Genomic DNA, 17,415 nt, shown 5'->3' on the forward strand with positions numbered 1-17,415 from the left:
AAAAAAAGCTGCCCTGGGGGGAAAAAAAAAAAAATTTTTTTTTTTTTAAAAAAAAAAAAAAAAAAAAAAAAAAAAAAAAAAAAAAACTTAATGAAAGCAGTGTAATCTGAAACACATAAAAAGCTAAATGAATTAAAAATATTTTGAAATTAAGCTAATTATATTTTTAAAGACAGGTAGGGTGCAGAGAGTGCATAAAATAAAAAGTGTCAAACCAAATTGTGAGAACAGATAATCAACAAACTCAGCCTATCAAACTAATTTATAGTCAGGGCTGTAAGAAGCTATAGACTTATCTAGAAAGTGAAACAACCTGAATTTTTTTGTTTTCCACAGAATTCAGTAACAGCACACAACCACATCTTAACTTGCATCAACAGCAACCACAAGATCGCTAACATTAAAAAACCGAACATTAGCCAATCCTGTTCCCAAAAGTGAAGTACCATTTTATTTCAATTTAATAAAAATGAAACATCAGGAAACGCCTCATTTAAAAAAAAAAGCTTTACTTCACTTTTGTTCATATATAAATGTATTGCTTTTTATGATAAAAGATATTTGCACAACAGACACAGCATACATAATACTTAAAGTTTCATAAATAAATTAACAGCAGAAATAAATGTAAATGCACTGGATATATCAGCAGAGACACGTTGTTTGCCTGTTGAGGGTTCATTTAAAAGAGGGTTTAATGCAAAACACCTCACACATTTCATTCTCAGGAAAAATATTATTTACACACAACTTCAATACATATTAATATCGTCTTTTGACTCTGTCTTGAGCTGAGAGCAGTTTGTCTGATTGCTTTGTCTCCTCGACACAAAGGATATCTCTCTGTTTCCCTCACCCGGTGATGTGCTGGAGATGTGGCGGAAGAGTTTCTGGATGCCGGTGTCACGTAGCGACTCCCTGAAGGAGCGGGCCGCAAACATGTAGAGGACAGGATTAATGCTGCTGCTGATGAAGACCATGGCTCCCGCTACGATCATCATGGTTTGTCTAGCAGTTTCCAGTTTATTTGCTATGTCACTCTTTGAGTCATCAATGGCCAGAATAACAATGGAGATGATGTTTCCTATATGATGGGGTGTCCAGCAAATGGCAAACGCAACCACTATGCTTGCAATCAAGACAGTGGACTTGCGCTTGGACCTGAAGTTCATCTGAGTTATACGACTGCACAAGCACCCATAACAGACCACAAGAATGGAGAAGGGCAGCATGTATCCCACCACCGTCTCTAGCAACAAACACACCAGCTCCTGAGTGTCAGAAGTATAATAGCGATACTGGCAGTGCGTCTTACCATCGTCCCCCTCGGTAGTTTGAGTCGGAATAATAGGTATGCTGAACAGGAACCCAGCTGACCACAGGGCAAGCAGGACTTTATTTAAGGCTTGTTTCTTCTTCCAAACTACAGAGACGAAGGGATAACGCACGGCGACGAAACGCTCCACACTCATGAGCGTGATGAGGAAAACGCTGCTGTACATACAGCCGTAGATCACGAACACCATGGCTTTGCAGCATGCCTCTCCGAAGACCCAGAAATGGGCGAGGGAGTAGATCCAAAGAGGGAGTGTAATGAGGACCACCAGATCTGCCGCCGCCAGGTGCAGGATGAGGACCACTGTGTGTGAGCGCTTCTTCACATGCTTCAGGATGGTCCAGATCACAAGCAGGTTGCCAGGAGCACCAACCAAGAAGGACAGACCCAGGATCACACACGCCACCACTGTTCCACCATCAAATTCCTCAAGGGCCATTTCCTCCAACGGAGACCGTGCATGTGAGATGTTCATTCTGCCAAAGTGTATGTGCTGACTGTGGTGTCTGAGTGCAAAAAACCCAAAAGTTTTCACTTCCTCTTTATGTAAGGACTGCACAGGAACAGGGTTTACTGACATGGCTTTTTAAGATCCACAATGTGACTCACACATGTGTCATCAAAATTAAGGTAAAAGATAAAGGATAAATCACTAGGAAATCACACGTTTAAAAAAAATGACTTAATGCTTTCTACACAAGTCGCTGCATAGCTTCACTAAAAGGAAAGAGACAAAAACCTTAAAGCTGTTTACCATTTTTTTAAGGAAATTCAGTCAGACTTAGATATGCAGTACTGGGAAAAGTATTTGTTCCCTTATTGAATGATTTTGATATTGCTTAGTTACCCTCTAAATTTTCCAGATCTGCAAAGGCATGTTTGAATACATACAAAAAACTGTTTTTAAAGTTCATTAATTTATTTAATGTGTTAAATAATTTAGCTCTACATCTGCAACTTATGGCCCCCTTTGTGGCAAAAAGTAACGTCAAGTATTTTTTTATTTGTTTTACTACAGGCAACACTTCAGACATCGCTGTGGAGGAGTGTTTTCCCACTTGTCCTAAGATAATTGTTAGTATTCTTTTCAAGGCAGGTCACTATTTCATTTAGGGACGGATTTTGACGAAGCCCTTTTGAAACTTTTTATTATTTGAGTTTCATGCTAGATTCATGAAGATGCTCACCTTCCAAGAAGTTTGACTTTTACCACACCGCTCTTGAGAATATTTTCCCAAATTTTTCACAAACATGAGACGGGTGTTCGTGTTTGTTTTAGTCAGCTGTGGGTTTTGCCTTCCAACTTGCCCTCTGATGCCATTTGTGCCTACTTTTTTTTTAGTAAGCATAGATAATGAGTCAAATACAAAAAGGCAGTGCTAATTAGCTGCCCGCTCATTATTTTCTGTATTTGTTCATAATGGCTCTCAGTGATTTTTTAGATTCCCAACCATAGATTTCAGATTGATATATATGAATACCTTCTGCTTCTTATTGAATTCTTAAATTTAATTGGATTGGAACTTAATGTATTGTTTTTTTTTTCTTTTTAGAGTTGTGACAGTAACTTTACATAGCAAATTTGGCAATCACATTTAATGAAATATTTATTTAAAAGGGTGATTAAGTGATTTTGACTGACATTCAAAACAGTTTGATGTTCCAAAACAATTACAGTAAATGTTACGAAAAAGCAAAAAAAAAAAAAAGAAAATGAAAAAAGAAAACCAAAACAAAAAAGAAGAAGAAGAAAAAAAAACCCCACACACAAAAATAGAGCAAATCTGAAAGAAGAAAAATACATTTTCACTCTATTGTATTGTAGGTTGTCACCAAGAAAAACATGCCTGGGTCAGTTTTTCTATGTCTGCTGCAGTTTTATTATGAATCTTTATTTAGTCATAACAAAAATACACTATCTCAAAAATAAGCTTTCAAACGCATCTGCATCTGGTGACATCACGAAAGGTTTAAGCAAGGTTGCAACTCAAACCACAGTGTTTGCTAATATGGGATGGTCGACTTAATTCCCATGCTTTTTCTGATGTCTTCAACAAGGAGGGGGAAAAAATGCAGAATTCAAGGTTGTTGCTTTTTTTCCTGCACTTCTGCACTTTGTATGTTGGGAAATCTTACTTTTTTGCTCAAACTACATTTTAGTCGCAAAGAATATACAAATAGATAATATCTTTATTCGCAATAACTGAAGCATCTCAGACAGGATTAAAATAACATACACTATCATGCAAGACATTTCCTGTTTCTAAAATGGAATAATACATTTTTGATATGTTACCAAGGTTATAAAACAGTAACAAATTGCTGTCCCTGTTGAGTTTCATTTGCTTCTAAACGACATATCAGCAATTTGGTGATAAGTAAGCAAATCTTTTTTTCCCCTTTTTTTAAACACAATATCTGTAACAGGAAATAATGATAAATTTAGACTTTCACAAAATATTCTTCAGCAACAACCAGAAGTTCTTTTAAACTTTTCTAAAAACATATAATAAGTTTTGACTGAATCTCAATTAAATCAATGGCACAGCCATGTGGTAGTAAAGAGAAGTGCAACTCAATATTATTGTGAAACTTCTTAGATCACATTTGGTGTCAGTACAACAGGAAACATTCACCTCTCAGTCCAGTTTTCCCATAGCTGTAGTACTACCCCCACTCACATTTTTATTTGAAAGTTGGAGACGTGAACTCTGTGTCTGCTGAGCTCTGGTGCTTCTGCTGCTGTATTGCAAGGTCCTTGAGTCTATTTGTGTTTGAGGCCAGTTCCTGAAACAGTTTGACCAGACCAGACTCTCCAAGACTGCCTCTGAAGTTCCTGGCGAAGAAGGCGTATAATACAGGATTCACTGTGCTGCTGATAAAAACCAGGGCACCAGAGCTGAAGACCAAACTTTCCGGTACGCACTCATTCTCTTTGTCTGTCCCAAAAATGCAAACTACATCAATAATTTTAATAACATGGTAGGGTAACCAGCACAGGAGGAAAACGAGCACTACAGTGTGAATGAGAACTTTGGATTTCTGTTTAGAATTAAATCTCATTTTCTTGAGCTGCACAGCCACAAGACAGTAGCAGATGCTTAGTGTAATGAAAGGCAGCACAAAGCCCAGCAACGTCTGCAGGCACAAGAAGACAATTTCTAGAGTATTGTTGTTGAAGTCTCTGACAAAGCACTGATCGCTTTGCTCGCTTCCAGCCAAAGTCTGGGCTAAAATTTCAGATAATCCAAGAAGAAGCGCAAGAAGCCACAAAAATGCAATACATCCATTCATATTCTTTTCAGTCTTCCAGCGCATCATCAGAAATGGATGGCAGATGGCTAGGTAGCGTTCCACGCTCATAAGAGTGATGAAGAAGATGCTGCTATACATGCACACAGTGATAACACAGATTAAGATATTGCAAAGTACCAATCCAAACTCAAAAGTGTGCACCAGGGAGTAGATCCAGGCAGGCAGAGTGATGAGGACCATCACATCTGCCACTGCCAGGTGCAGGATGAGGACCACAGTGTGACAGCGCTGCTTGACGTGCCTCAGGATAGTCCAGATTACGAGCAGGTTCCCTGGAACTCCAACCAGGAAGGAAATACCCAGTATAACACACGCCACGGTTGTCCCGCCATCTACCTCCTTGGGGGCTTCTGAAGGTAACATCTCGATGGAGGGGTCCATGTCGGGAATGCGTTTTTGCGGAAGAGTTTCCACAAAAACAATTAAACTGCTGTTCAAGCAAGGCTCCACTTCCCTTTTTGAACAAATGGAAGAGAATGCAGATTTTAGCATGAGCAGCAAATAAGGAATTCATGCAAAGATCCATCCCTAATGTTGCAACTTCAGACATGTGATCCATCTGACTTTAAAATTAAGAATGAAAGATGGTTGAAATAATACCATATGTTTATAAATATGTCTTAGTAAGCTACAACAAAGTAAAACAGTTGTAAAGTAGTAAAAAAATGATATAAGAAAATTGATAAGAGTGCAAATAGTATATTACAAATAGACAAGTAGTTATTCAGTTTCTAATTACCCAAAAATTAATTTATATGAAGTTATTCAATTTCAAGAACTTGCATACAAAGACCACCTTCTCCACTTTTATGTTCTTTGTTTTGTTCTCTTTATTCCTGAATGAGATATGAATGCAAAAAGCATTAAAAAAGGTTATGACAAATTAAATGTAGCAGCCGTAATATTTATAAATAAACCAAATAAAACTTACTATTAGAAAAGTTTAATGCGATGACAGTACCTGCTGTTGTGGAAGAAAATAAAGGGAAGCTGGATTTGCTTTAACTTTTCTCCCAACAAGTTTAACATTGGGATTTGTTACATCATGACCACAAACTTTAACTTTGGACTCTGTCAATTTCATTTGTTGAATTTATATTTATCTGAAGAGTTAATTATTACCTTTAGCTACTGGGTCTATTTCTCAAACAGGAAAATCTACACAAATTTAGGAATTAAATCAAACTTAGTCTCAAATGTAAATATCTTATTACTAACTAATTACGCAAAGACTTAAATGATAATTGTTTTTGATTTACAGTTTCTACAACACATATTAAACAAGCACAATTAACTAGACTACATCTTCTTATGGTTTGGGGTCTGAATTTTAAATACATTTTAATGGTATGTCTGGGTTTTATGTTATTTTCTTCTCTCTCCTCTCACCTGGGTTTTATCTGATAATCTTTATACCTGCCCTAATTATGCTGTTTATCCCTAACTGTACATTTAGTTATAATATTCTCTTACCTCTGTGTCTTGATTGTTGCACTTCCACTTGGTTTCTGTGGAAGAATTTGTCATTTCTGCTTTGGTTTTGCTTTAGTTTCTTTAAAGGGTTCTTTCTGACCTAGTAAAATGCATGACTCCCTTATTCACTTGTGCAATCAGTTTCTTTTCAGTGACTGAAGGAGTTGGCTGTCACGTTGACACAACCAACGTGACATCATGAAGTCTCCCTAATGTTTTTACATTGTGATATAGATGATTAATAGAGAAAATAGGTACTACTGTTATTTTAGACACGTTGCTATTTGCAAAATTATCAAGTTTAGATTTGGGGATAGCTTCTAGGACTGTTCAGATGACAGACTGAATTAGAAGGACATTAGAAATTCCAGCTTTTACCTTGGTTGGGAACCACTAGATGAAGTATCTGGAGGACACAGTATATGGTTTTTACATAAGTATTGATTTGGATCCTAATCAGACAGGTTTAAGCCCAGCAAAGATCTACAATTTATTTAAGAAATTAAAACAGACAGCTGATTAATGTGTGCAAAACACAAATATTAGAAGGTGGAAAGGAAAGCACAAATATTCACATAAATTACTGGTTGTCTTTTCATTACTACTGCCTAAGTAAGTACTTTGGTACATACTTTGGTTTGCTTTGTAACTGTGTTACATAACTTTTTTTTTTACATATATATTGACCTGTCGTCCAATAGATACAGTTAATATGTTTGTATTTAGCTAAGAAATACTGGCATTTCTTCTGAAACCCACTGTAGGCAATATGTGAAGAATGGCTGACGGAGGGAAAAACACTTAAAACATGAGAAATTGCTGTTATTTAACAAAAGAGCATTTAGAAATATGTAATCAAATTATTTCTCCATGCATTCTTTGTAATCAATACCTTCAGATTTCTTCATACTTTAAAAGAACTCTGGATTTTAGCTGTATTTTAACTCATCTTATATAAACGCCTGGAGATTTTTAGACATTCAAAGCTTCATGGTGTCATTCAAAAATTTTGGGATGTGAATTGCTAAATCACTTGATCACATTTTTATCTTTACTCCTCACAAACCACAAGTGATTTTCATCTCTGGGATATCTCAGTAACTATCTTAAACCATTACTGACCTTTAAATGTATATAATTAACCAACTCAAGTCATGTGTTATTTGCTGCAGAGGAAATAAGTCACGCTTTTAAAAAAATTGAACATTCCTCTAGATTTAAATTGCTTATGTTGCAGAACTTGCAGAGGTTTGTTGTCAGAGTGTTTTTTTTGTTTTGTTTTTGTTTTTTAAAGAAAACACAGTCAATTTTTCTAAATATACTCTCGGTGCTAGTATTATTTTAAATAATGCAAAAAAAAAAAAAAAACGAACTCCATTATAATCATGGTCTATTTTGTGATACCACCCCACTCACAAAACCTTCAAATAATTGTAATCAATTCAGTTCATTTCAATACCACACTACCACAGCAACATGTCCTGGATAACACCACAATTTGTTGGCAAACACTTCCAATCCACTTCACTTCCTTTCGCTTCTCCTCTTTAAATTTCTTTGTGGCCATATGGTTAGATAACCAGGCAGTTTATAATCCATTTTAAACGTTTCCACCTTTTTCTTTTCGTCATTTTGCAGAACAAAACACTTTTGAAGGAAATATGATGTATTGCTTCTTTTTTGGAGAATCTGTGTGATGCTTATTTTTTCGGGAAATTGTTCAAAATGTATTTTCTTACAGTTAAACAGCCATTGAATGAATATTTAAAACGACCCAGTGAGCGTGGTAGGTATTTTCCATTACTACGGCTTTAAAATCGTCCTGATGACGCTGTCTGGTCTCCTCCGTCTAGGCTCAGCCAGCTGCCTGTGCTCCGTGGAATAAATACGACGATGTTGTCAACTGCTATGGTCCTTGTCAACTGAAAGAACGGCTCAGTTGAGAGTAAACAATCCTGGATTTCACGTTAAATTAAGGCTGGAGACAAACTGTAAGTGGCTGTTTGAGTGTTGTTTGAAGTTTGCTCATACTGCGAAACTACGTAGCTAATATTACAGTAAGCTAGTATGGGGTAACGTTAGCCAGGTAAATAACCCATGATCAGGGCGTTAGCGTCTGTCATTTAACGTCTCATCTGCTGTAGTATTTTCGTTAGAATTATTGGCCATTGTGGTCGTATTTTCGTTGTTTTTATGGGTTGTCGTCGATTGAAAATGAATGGTTACACTTCATTTATAAGGGAAGTGTTGATATTTGTTCGCTAGGTGGAAGCTAGCTTCGTTTGGTAGCGCTAGCTACTGTATTTATATTTTTTGTCTTATTTTTTTTTAATCAACATTTTACTCTGCGTGTGTCACTTGAATGTTGCATTATATTTTATTGTTAATCTAGGAGCTGCCGTGAAATTAGCACAGCTGTTCGATAGGTGGTGTGATTATGTAATATTTTCGCTTGGCTCTTTTAAGTTGAGCTAACGCTAGCCGTCTTATTTCTGCTTTCACAGGGTGGTGGACGCTCGGTTTTTACAATTGAAGAAGTGGACAGGAGACCGCGAAATGCCTCTGCTGTTTCTGGAGAGGTTTCCTTGGCCCAGCCTGCAGACCTACACTGGACTGAGTGTGGCTTTGCTGGCTGGCAGCATCTTCAGTGCCTATACTACTGTCACTGACCCAGGGTTTGGGGCCTTGGAAACTGATGATACGCCAGCTCCCTCTGATGTTGATCTTGAACATCTGAGCAATGCAGTTGGTAACACAGAACTGGCCAGAACTGTCTTGTGGTATCTAATTACAGACAGTCTCTTTGTATGGGTGAGTGTCATCCACTTTGCAACTTTGCTATATTGTAGTAGCATGTTTGTTTAAGCTAAAATTTAATGGGGACTTCATCTATTTTTTTTGTGTGTGTGTCCTGACAGGTGCTGGTGAACACATTTTGCTGCTCTTTGATGTTAATTGCAAAAATGATTCAGTATGTGGTTTTTGGGCCCCTCAGAGTCAGTGAGAAGCAGGTGAGTTTTGTGTTGCTATGGTCCAGTGTATTGTGTTTTTCAACGTTGCAATTTTGCAACCCAAATGTTTTCAATTAGTACAACTCCCATGTTTGAAAGTTAATTTAATAAGATGTCAGAGAAAATATTCTGGTTTTAGTAAAACACAGGTAGATGTAATGCAAATATTAAACAAGCCTCACCCATTTCTTTGTTTAAGGTTTGCTATTTTTAAAACCAAAGTTTGTACGCGGATGTGCCTGTAAAGAAGTCAATGGCTTGGTTGAATCGTTTTTGACAACATTATGCGTAACTTTAATAATCAATATAGAATATTTACGCAATCACAAATTATGTACAAGTATTATGAATAGTTTCCTTTGAGTGGGTTATAGTTTGAGAATCGCATACTGACCTATTCATGGTTTTGTAGATCACAATAAACATTTGGGAATGGGAATCAGGACCTAATATGTCGCCTTGTCTTTTTATGTGTCAGCATCTTAAGGATAAATTCTGGAACTTCATCTTCTACAAGTTCATTTTCATATTTGGAGTGTTGAATGTGCAAACCGTAGAAGAAGTGGTCATGTGGTGTTTGTGGTTCTCAGCCTTGGTCTTTCTCCATCTCATGGTTCAGCTCTGCAAAGATCGCTTTGAATATGTAAGTATGTTCAAATGTATATGTTTTCACTACTTGACTGGTTGCTTTTGAATGTTCCCAGGGTTTTGACAGATTAAGACAAAGTAGCATTTTTTTTTAATCATACAGAATGGCCTTGGAATAATTTACAGAAAGTTTTCATAACATTGTGTTGTAAAAACTAACCCTGGTCAGGGAAATTATCATGACTATTGACAAATAACTACATGTATTACTGATGCCCTGTTACTGTTCATTTTTATGCTGTCGCTTGTGAAAAACACCACATAAAAGACGGCTGCTTAACAAAACGCCATTTGGGTAGATGTTACTAATTTGTGTATTTCAGTGATGGTTTGAATATGCAAAAGCAATGCCCATCCCTAAAATCTAATTTGAAAACATTTAGCACAGGCTAGCAAAATGATTTACATTGAGATTTTCTTTCAGTGTGTGTACATATCAGTAATGTTTGTTGCCAAATATAGTAATGAAACCACAAGACGGTTTGCTTGCATGGTGTATCGCTATAATGTATTACGTTTCAAAAGGTTCTAAGAAAACTATCTGTCTGCCAGACAGGGGACACAGGGGACAGCCAGACAGGCTGTCTAATAAATTAGACGAAAGAACTCTGGTGACAGTCATTCACCTTACAATGGTTTTAGAGATTGGTACTCTACAAACCTTCACATTATAAGTTGTTTTTAAAGGTTTGCAGAAACTCTCCATGTAGATGTTTGAACTCCAGATCTATTAATGGCTCAAAGCTCTGGGCTGTTTGCTTACTGATACAGTTTCAGTCCCAACACTGATTTGGGACTGAAACTGTACTGTCCTGTACCAGGTGTCCAGGTTTAAGAGGACTATCGGATGTAATTCCCTACTAGTGTGAAATTTTATACAGGGTTTTTAATTGATATTGTACATACAATGGCAAGTTGACTGGCGTGGTATGTTAGAAAAGTAGTTTCTTCCACCAGTTCTTATTGTGTAATTACTGTAAATTACACAATTTACAATTTACCACTCCTTGTCTTTCGGGTTTTATTGTAGACTTGCTTTCATTCATAATGGTTTTAGCCTAGAGCTACTCTCTTGTTGTCACACCCAGATACTCCTTTTTTTTTTTTCTCTTCATGTACGTTTTCAGTAAAGATCAGACATTCAGGTTAAACAGCTGCAGACCAAAGATAAGAACGTTTTTAAGTCGTGTGAGAAAATATTGCAGCCCACAAGACACCTGTGTACTTTCACGCAGCTGAGCTGTTAAAATATGCAGAAACTGATCCACTTCTGCCTTCCATGTGTAACAGATATTTAGATTAAGCTTACATTTGTATAACTTTATAATGTGGCCCTTGAAACATTTCAGGACTGCATGGCCTGTGGGAAACATAAAATTGCGAGGTTTTTATTTCTGATGAGCCAGAATTACTTGTTTTGTAAATTCTTTTAATTCATTTTAACATTTTCTGAAAGTCTTTCTAGTTTTTTTTTTTTTTTTTAAAGGTAGAAACCTCCAGTAGAACCAAGTTTGGGATAATTCATGTTCCTCAGTCAGCTGGTTGCTAAGAAGTCACAAGGCCAGGTGTTCTTTCTAAGGGGAGAAAACAAAATTTGTGGCAACAGTTATTACAAATCACCCATAGGGTAAAACAAGTTAAATGTATGCCATCAATATTTGCACCTACATTGGGGGAAGAACAGTGGTCTAAAATTCTGTGATGTAACAGACGAATTTCCAGTTATTGGAAACACCTGCAGGGTTTCCCCCAGCTTGGCAGGACACCAGGCTCTACTTGTACCCCCACCAGGCTAAGTGTTGTTTATTTTAAATTGGGTGTTTTTATACACCAGTAACAGTAAAGACGGATTAAGCCAGGTGACGCATTAAGCTGGGCACAAGATGCTTGCTCATGCGGGAGGGGGGTAAGTCCCAACATACTAATGCTTTTTGTTTTTCCTGTCTGTAGCTTTCTTTCTCCCCATCAACGCCGATGAACAGCCATGTGAGAGTGCTGTGCCTGCTGGTCTCCCTGCTCCTGGACTGCTGTGGCCTGGCTGTGGTCTGTGGCCTGCTAGGAGCCTCCCATGGCATGCACACACTCTCCTTTATGGCTGCAGAGGTAATGGCCTTCAGTTACACCCCATTTAAAACATATGGAGATCAGCTTTTTTAACTTTAGAGAGCACACTTTGTATAATTTGCAAATCATTTTAATCAATCTATATTGATAATATCCAGAGTTTTTCTTTTGCAGTGTCTGGTAATTTGACAATATATAATTTTGTTTAATCTGTTAATGTTTGTTTAAAATATTTTGCATGCGCTCAATCAATACATTTAATTGTTTAATCAATTCATAATGCTGTGAGATAGAGAGGCCTGTCATTTGAATAAATGAACTTGTCCCAGCTGTTCCTTCACTATGTGTTGCAACACCCTGGGGAAATTAGTGCTATTTTTATTGGTTATTGATATCAAATTCAATGGCGACATCATGGAAAATATCTTATCTGTAAATGATCTCATTGGCACCCCCTACTCTCTCTCTTGATTTACTTGGCCCCGAATTTTATGAAGATTTCTGAATATTTTCTCACAGTTTGTTTGTAAAGCCAAAATGCAGTTGTAAGATTGGTAATGATTAGTATGGAAAGTGATTTACAAGAAATTACATTGTTGAAATGTATATATATATATATATATATATTTTTTTTTCTTTTTTCTCAGTGTTTGTTGGTGACGGTTCGCACTGGACATGTCATCATGAGGTAAGTCGTTTAAAACCCCGACAGTCAGCCGCCTCGTCGTGGGAGCAGTACTGATGAAGCCCCAGCTCAAATTTAGAAATGGGCTAAACTTAGCAACCATATTTATTTTCTTCTGGTTCTGTTAGTACCTGAGGACATTCAGCAGAAACTCTGACATAACTTTTAAATTTAGCAACTTCCTTTCTTGCGTTTAATTATCATTCAGAGCTGTGCATGACTTTGAAGTGGAAAGAAAAGAATACATGAGCATAAGGTTGTTTTTGCTTGTTTTTTTTTATTTTTATTTTTTTTTAGCAAATATAAATCTGAAACATACTGGATTGAGGGTATCCTTTTACTCTGGCAGCCTTAATTAAAATTATTATTCAATTAAAATCCAGTATAATTGAATGCCTTAATGGATTTCCTAATTTGTGAATGGAGTTCCCTTTCATATGTAATTTAAGCTTTATCTCAGAAGAGCCGAATACAAACCGATTCAGATTATTTTTGAAATTATGAAACACTTTTAAACAAAGTCAGTGCATACCTTCTATGATTTTAACAGTTGTGTTTTACCCTCAGGTACTCCATCCATCTGTGGGATCTGAACCATCCAGGAACCTGGGAGAGCAAAGGCACATACGTCTACTACACAGACTTCATCATGGAGCTGGCTATGCTCTTTCTGGATCTGATGCATCACATCCATATGTTGGTGAGACAGGACATCAGACCAGTTTCTGAGCTAGAAATGAGTGTCTTGGACAGCAAACTAAGAGATTGGGTTTACAACTGTATGAATAGAGGCATTCACTGCATGTTTAGTCATACAACCCTCCAGGTGCTTTTGCAGACCAGGATCACATGTTCAAATGGAAAACTGCAGAAAACAAGTGTTCATTATGCGCTTTGCTTTCACATTCAACATTTTGTGCCCAATACAGTTCAAAAATGTAATTTAAAACACTGTTCTACTGTTCGTACCTTACCTATATAAATGTTCATCTTGTTACAGCTGTTTGGTAACATCTGGCTGTCCATGGCGAGCTTGGTTATCTTTATGCAGCTGCGATATCTGTTCCATGAGGTCCAGCGCCGCATTCGCAGACACAAGAACTACCTTCGAGTCATCAACAACATGGAGGCCAGGTACTGAAGCAAACCATGCTCTCTTTATTAATCCCGTTATTTAAATTGTATATTTCAAATGTGCTTAAGATTTAACAAAAGGTGTTGGCAAAAGCATGGCAAAGCTGTGTTTTTTGATTTTTCTGCCAATACATTTCATACTTTTATTTATATATATTTTTTTTGTGGATTGTAAAGAGATCTCTCAACTGTGCTTTCCTTTTCTAAAATGTAATACTTTAAAAAGTCTTGGTGATAAAACTGTAATCATGTCATTGTTAATCCTTTATCTACAGTATTTCACAATAATACTTGCCCTTACTTAATATTTGCGTATTTAATTGCATTTTGTGCAGGTTTGCAGTTGCTACTGCAGAGGAACTGGCTGCAAATGACGACGATTGTGCCATCTGCTGGGACACCATGCTAACAGCACGCAAACTGCCCTGTGGCCATCTTTTCCACAAGTAAACAAGCCAGTGTTTCTGTCTTTTATATTTGTTTTTAAACCCTGTTTTGGACCAGGAGATTAAACCTTTGGGATGAAGTCTTTAACAAAGATGTGCTGGCCAAAACAGGTCTTATGCAATAAGCAAATGTATAATGTCTCCATGGTGGCTTTTCAGCTCTTGCTTGCGTTCGTGGCTCGAGCAGGACACGTCATGTCCCACATGTCGAACGTCCCTGAACATTAACGGGGACGGAGCTCCGGGTGGAAACCAGCAGCAGGGTCCTGGGTTGGAAGACAACATCGGCCCAGTAGGTGCTGCTCCAGAAGCTCGGCCACACATCAACCAACACAATCACTTCTTCCACTTTGATGGTAAGTCTGCCAGACACAGATCCAGCACTGAGTTGTGGAGGAAACCAAGACTCAGCTGTTGTTTTCTGTCTACATGTTTTTGCAGGGTCTCGCATTGCCAGCTGGCTGCCCAGTTTTTCTGTTGAAGTAATGCATACCACTAATATCTTGGGCATGGCTCAGGCTAACAACTCCCAGCTTATGGCCATGGTAAGTTCTAATTTATCATCACTTGTACTTGCTCTGAGGTCAGTCTATTGTCACTTTTTCCTATTTTCAACACTTGTTGAAACATTTTCTTAACTTGATGCAAATGTATTGACTGTTGGATGGCAAATGTTAAACAATGAGACCACAAGGGCATTTTGTATTAATTATTTGTGAGATGTTTCTGAACAAAACAACTGGTGTAAAACTTCTGAGCTCCAACTTTTTAGGAAAAAATATTTTGTAGTCATATTGATTCTTGTGCTTCACCTGAAACTTCTAAAGAGAGAAAAATAATTGAGAAATTTTCCAGAACCTGCTGTCCCCCCCCCACTCCCCGTTAATCTGTCTTTCCAATCATCCATTATTAGCATTCCATTCTTCCTTACATTCTGCATTTTTTTTTTTTTTTCAATTTACAAAACCTGATGACTGTAGAAATGTTTGCATAATAGTGAACTTTTGTATCCAATACAACTTGTTTGGACACTTTGGATGTTTGTTTCTGAAAAAGTGTAATTTTTATATGTATAATATATTCTAACACACCTGAATAAAATAAATGGCTCAACAGAAAACCAAAATAATGTGTTTCTGGTCCAAAAGGCCCATCAGATTCAGGAGATGTTCCCTCAGGTGCCCTCCTACCTTGTTCTTCAGGACCTGCAGCTGACCCGCTCTGTTGAGGTCACCACAGACAACATTTTGGAAGGACGAATCCAGGTGCCTTTCCCTGCGCAGGTTAGCGAAGCCATATGTCATGTTGAGTTTTCCATATGAACACGCAGGTTTGCTTTGTAGATATTCTCCTCCTGTTCTTATTTTCCTCTCGTTGTTAGGCCATAGAGCGCGGTCCGCTTCAGGGGAGCCAAGCAGAAGATGAGCAGCCAGGTCCCAGCGGAGAAGCAGAGCAGAACCCCAGTGAGTCGGATAACATGGAGGCCAGAGGCGGTCGCTTCTCCAAGTCTGCCGAGGAGAGGCAGAAGATGCTAAAGCTGAGAAAAGAAGAAATGCTCCAGCAAGCGCGCAGGTTGGCTTATTACATTTGAGTAGAGATGCACATCAATTTGTTTTGATGTTGAAATAAATTTAGTGGAAGTAAAATTGTACCAAAAAAGTGATTATAAAACATTAATTGCGAGTTTAATTTCTTTTATTTTGCCAATGAGCATCTAAAAAGTCAGATCTACATGAGATGTCTTGGGTTTCTGCCACGCCCGTTACCTTTTTCATGTTAAATTTACTTTCATAACGGCTCTTCCTGGCTCTCCTCCTCCACCTAGGAGGTTTCTAAACAAGGGTCAAGAAGATAATGAGGAGGACTTGCCCAGACTGGAAGAGGACTCTCTTGCAGAACTGGACTCCACTGTGCTGAGGCGTAGAACCATGGCAGCAGCTGCAGAGAGACGCATGCAACACCAAGAGGATCCTGCGCCCTGAAAGGACTTGGGCAAGAAAGTATACCACTTCATCATCCTAAGAGGCAACAAGACCTATTTCAGCCTTTCCCCATTTGGTCTAGTCAATAGTTATCACCTTTGTAAAATTCTTAATTAAAAAGCATTGCAAATATGGCCTGTGGACTGTTCTGGGCAGCCTGAAGAAGGTGAGACTATTGAAAGTGGCCTCTGCTATTCCATCCTGAGTATTTGGAGCATAATAGAAAGTGATGGGTTGTGGCAAGTAAGACTTGCAAGGTTGCATCGCCCTCTGCTCACATGCTACGCATTGCAACCACCAGCTTAGACAGTATCTGTCAATATTTGGACTGACTGTCAAAAACGAGCACATTTTGCATTCAGACATAATTACAAGGACACATTTTTTGAGCGTTGTCGGAAAGTGTCATTTCTAGATGAAGCTACTATGAGTCTTTTTATTACTTTTGGTCTCTTGCTTTGCTAATGGCAGAAACACCCTATTCCTGATGAAGAAATTCATCTGATCTATTTGTGTGTACATTTGAATAGTTTCAACTGTGAAATAAGTAGCAAAGCTTTTATTTCTTACCTTGGAGTAAGAGAATGTCACTTTAATATTGGTCAGCCTTTCAGTCAACCATGAATGTTTCTGTCAAAAGAAATGCTGCAAACAAAGTGTTTTGTTTTTGACCCACAAGGGTTGTTCTGTGTTAAGTGTTATATCACCCATTGTAAACAGTTTGCATTTTGTTATTCAACAAGATGGTCAAAGTTTGGCATGTAAATCTTTTTCTAATGCTGATTTCCAGCAAATGGGGACAGATAACATTTTTTGTGCAAGTACACTGGGTGTTTTCCTCTCTTTTTAAAATGACCCTCAACTGATGAGCAGGTAAATGTTTTCAGTTGAGTTTGGGGGTTTTAAGTGATATTTATAGGGTATAAAGTTGTTTAGTCTGCAGCAGCTGCACTTGCTGCATGTTCCTGGTGGATGTTAAGAATCTTGAATACCTTACCTATAAAAAAAAAAAAAATATTTTAGTACCTCAGCAAATTACTGGACCTAAAATGTTGTGCTTGTTTAACTCCTATAAATCGACTGAATTAAGATCTATAACGAGACTTCTGGGTAACTCATTTGTGCTGCCATTGTGTAATCTGCAAACTAAAAAGGAAAACCTTAAAAGCCACTAACTTCATTTGTTTCTAAAGTACACCAATGGACAGAGAAACTTTGTCTCTTGAAGCTTGAATGCGTTCCTGATTGAGACATATCAACAGACAAAGGAGTGGAGATTGTGGATCACTGCAGTGTATTAAAAAAGACGGTTTCAAAATGC

At 37.6% G+C, this 17,415-nt stretch overlaps 3 protein-coding genes across 4 annotated transcripts; 1 reads left to right on the plus strand and 2 right to left on the minus strand.

Annotated features, from left to right (window-relative positions):
* Positions 1–496: 496 nt before the first annotated feature.
* LOC106945603 (leukotriene B4 receptor 1) lies at positions 497–2,921 on the minus strand. Its single transcript, XM_015029408.1, has one exon. The coding sequence runs from the start codon at positions 1,914–1,916 to the stop codon at positions 753–755; it is 1,164 nt and encodes a 387-aa protein (XP_014884894.1). The 5' UTR covers positions 1,917–2,921; the 3' UTR covers positions 497–752.
* A 589-nt stretch (positions 2,922–3,510) lies between these two features.
* On the minus strand, positions 3,511–6,197 carry LOC106945604 (leukotriene B4 receptor 1-like). Of its 2 annotated transcripts, none has more exons than XM_015029410.1 (2): positions 6,125–6,197; positions 3,511–5,105 (listed from the first exon to the last, which is right to left on the minus strand). In XM_015029410.1, the coding sequence occupies exon 2, from the start codon at positions 5,030–5,032 to the stop codon at positions 4,022–4,024; it is 1,011 nt and encodes a 336-aa protein (XP_014884896.1). In that variant the 5' UTR covers positions 5,033–5,105; positions 6,125–6,197; the 3' UTR covers positions 3,511–4,021. The 2 variants fall into 2 exon arrangements, with proteins under 2 accessions (XP_014884896.1, XP_014884895.1); XM_015029409.1 differs by lacking the exon at positions 6,125–6,197 and adding an exon at positions 5,613–5,664.
* A 1,741-nt stretch (positions 6,198–7,938) lies between these two features.
* LOC106945602 (E3 ubiquitin-protein ligase AMFR) lies at positions 7,939–17,415 on the plus strand. Its single transcript, XM_015029407.1, has 14 exons — positions 7,939–8,115; positions 8,629–8,935; positions 9,043–9,135; positions 9,614–9,778; positions 11,734–11,886; positions 12,495–12,535; positions 13,100–13,232; positions 13,533–13,666; positions 14,002–14,112; positions 14,272–14,468; positions 14,554–14,657; positions 15,261–15,395; positions 15,494–15,684; positions 15,938–17,415. Exons 2-14 carry the CDS (start codon positions 8,681–8,683, stop codon positions 16,092–16,094), a joined length of 1,869 nt encoding a protein of 622 aa, XP_014884893.1. The 5' UTR covers positions 7,939–8,115; positions 8,629–8,680; the 3' UTR covers positions 16,095–17,415.

Source organism: Poecilia latipinna, unplaced genomic scaffold (assembly GCF_001443285.1).
Source record: "Poecilia latipinna isolate Pla-1442-1.1 unplaced genomic scaffold, P_latipinna-1.0 Scaffold152, whole genome shotgun sequence".
Taxonomy (NCBI): Eukaryota; Metazoa; Chordata; class Actinopteri; order Cyprinodontiformes; family Poeciliidae; genus Poecilia; species Poecilia latipinna.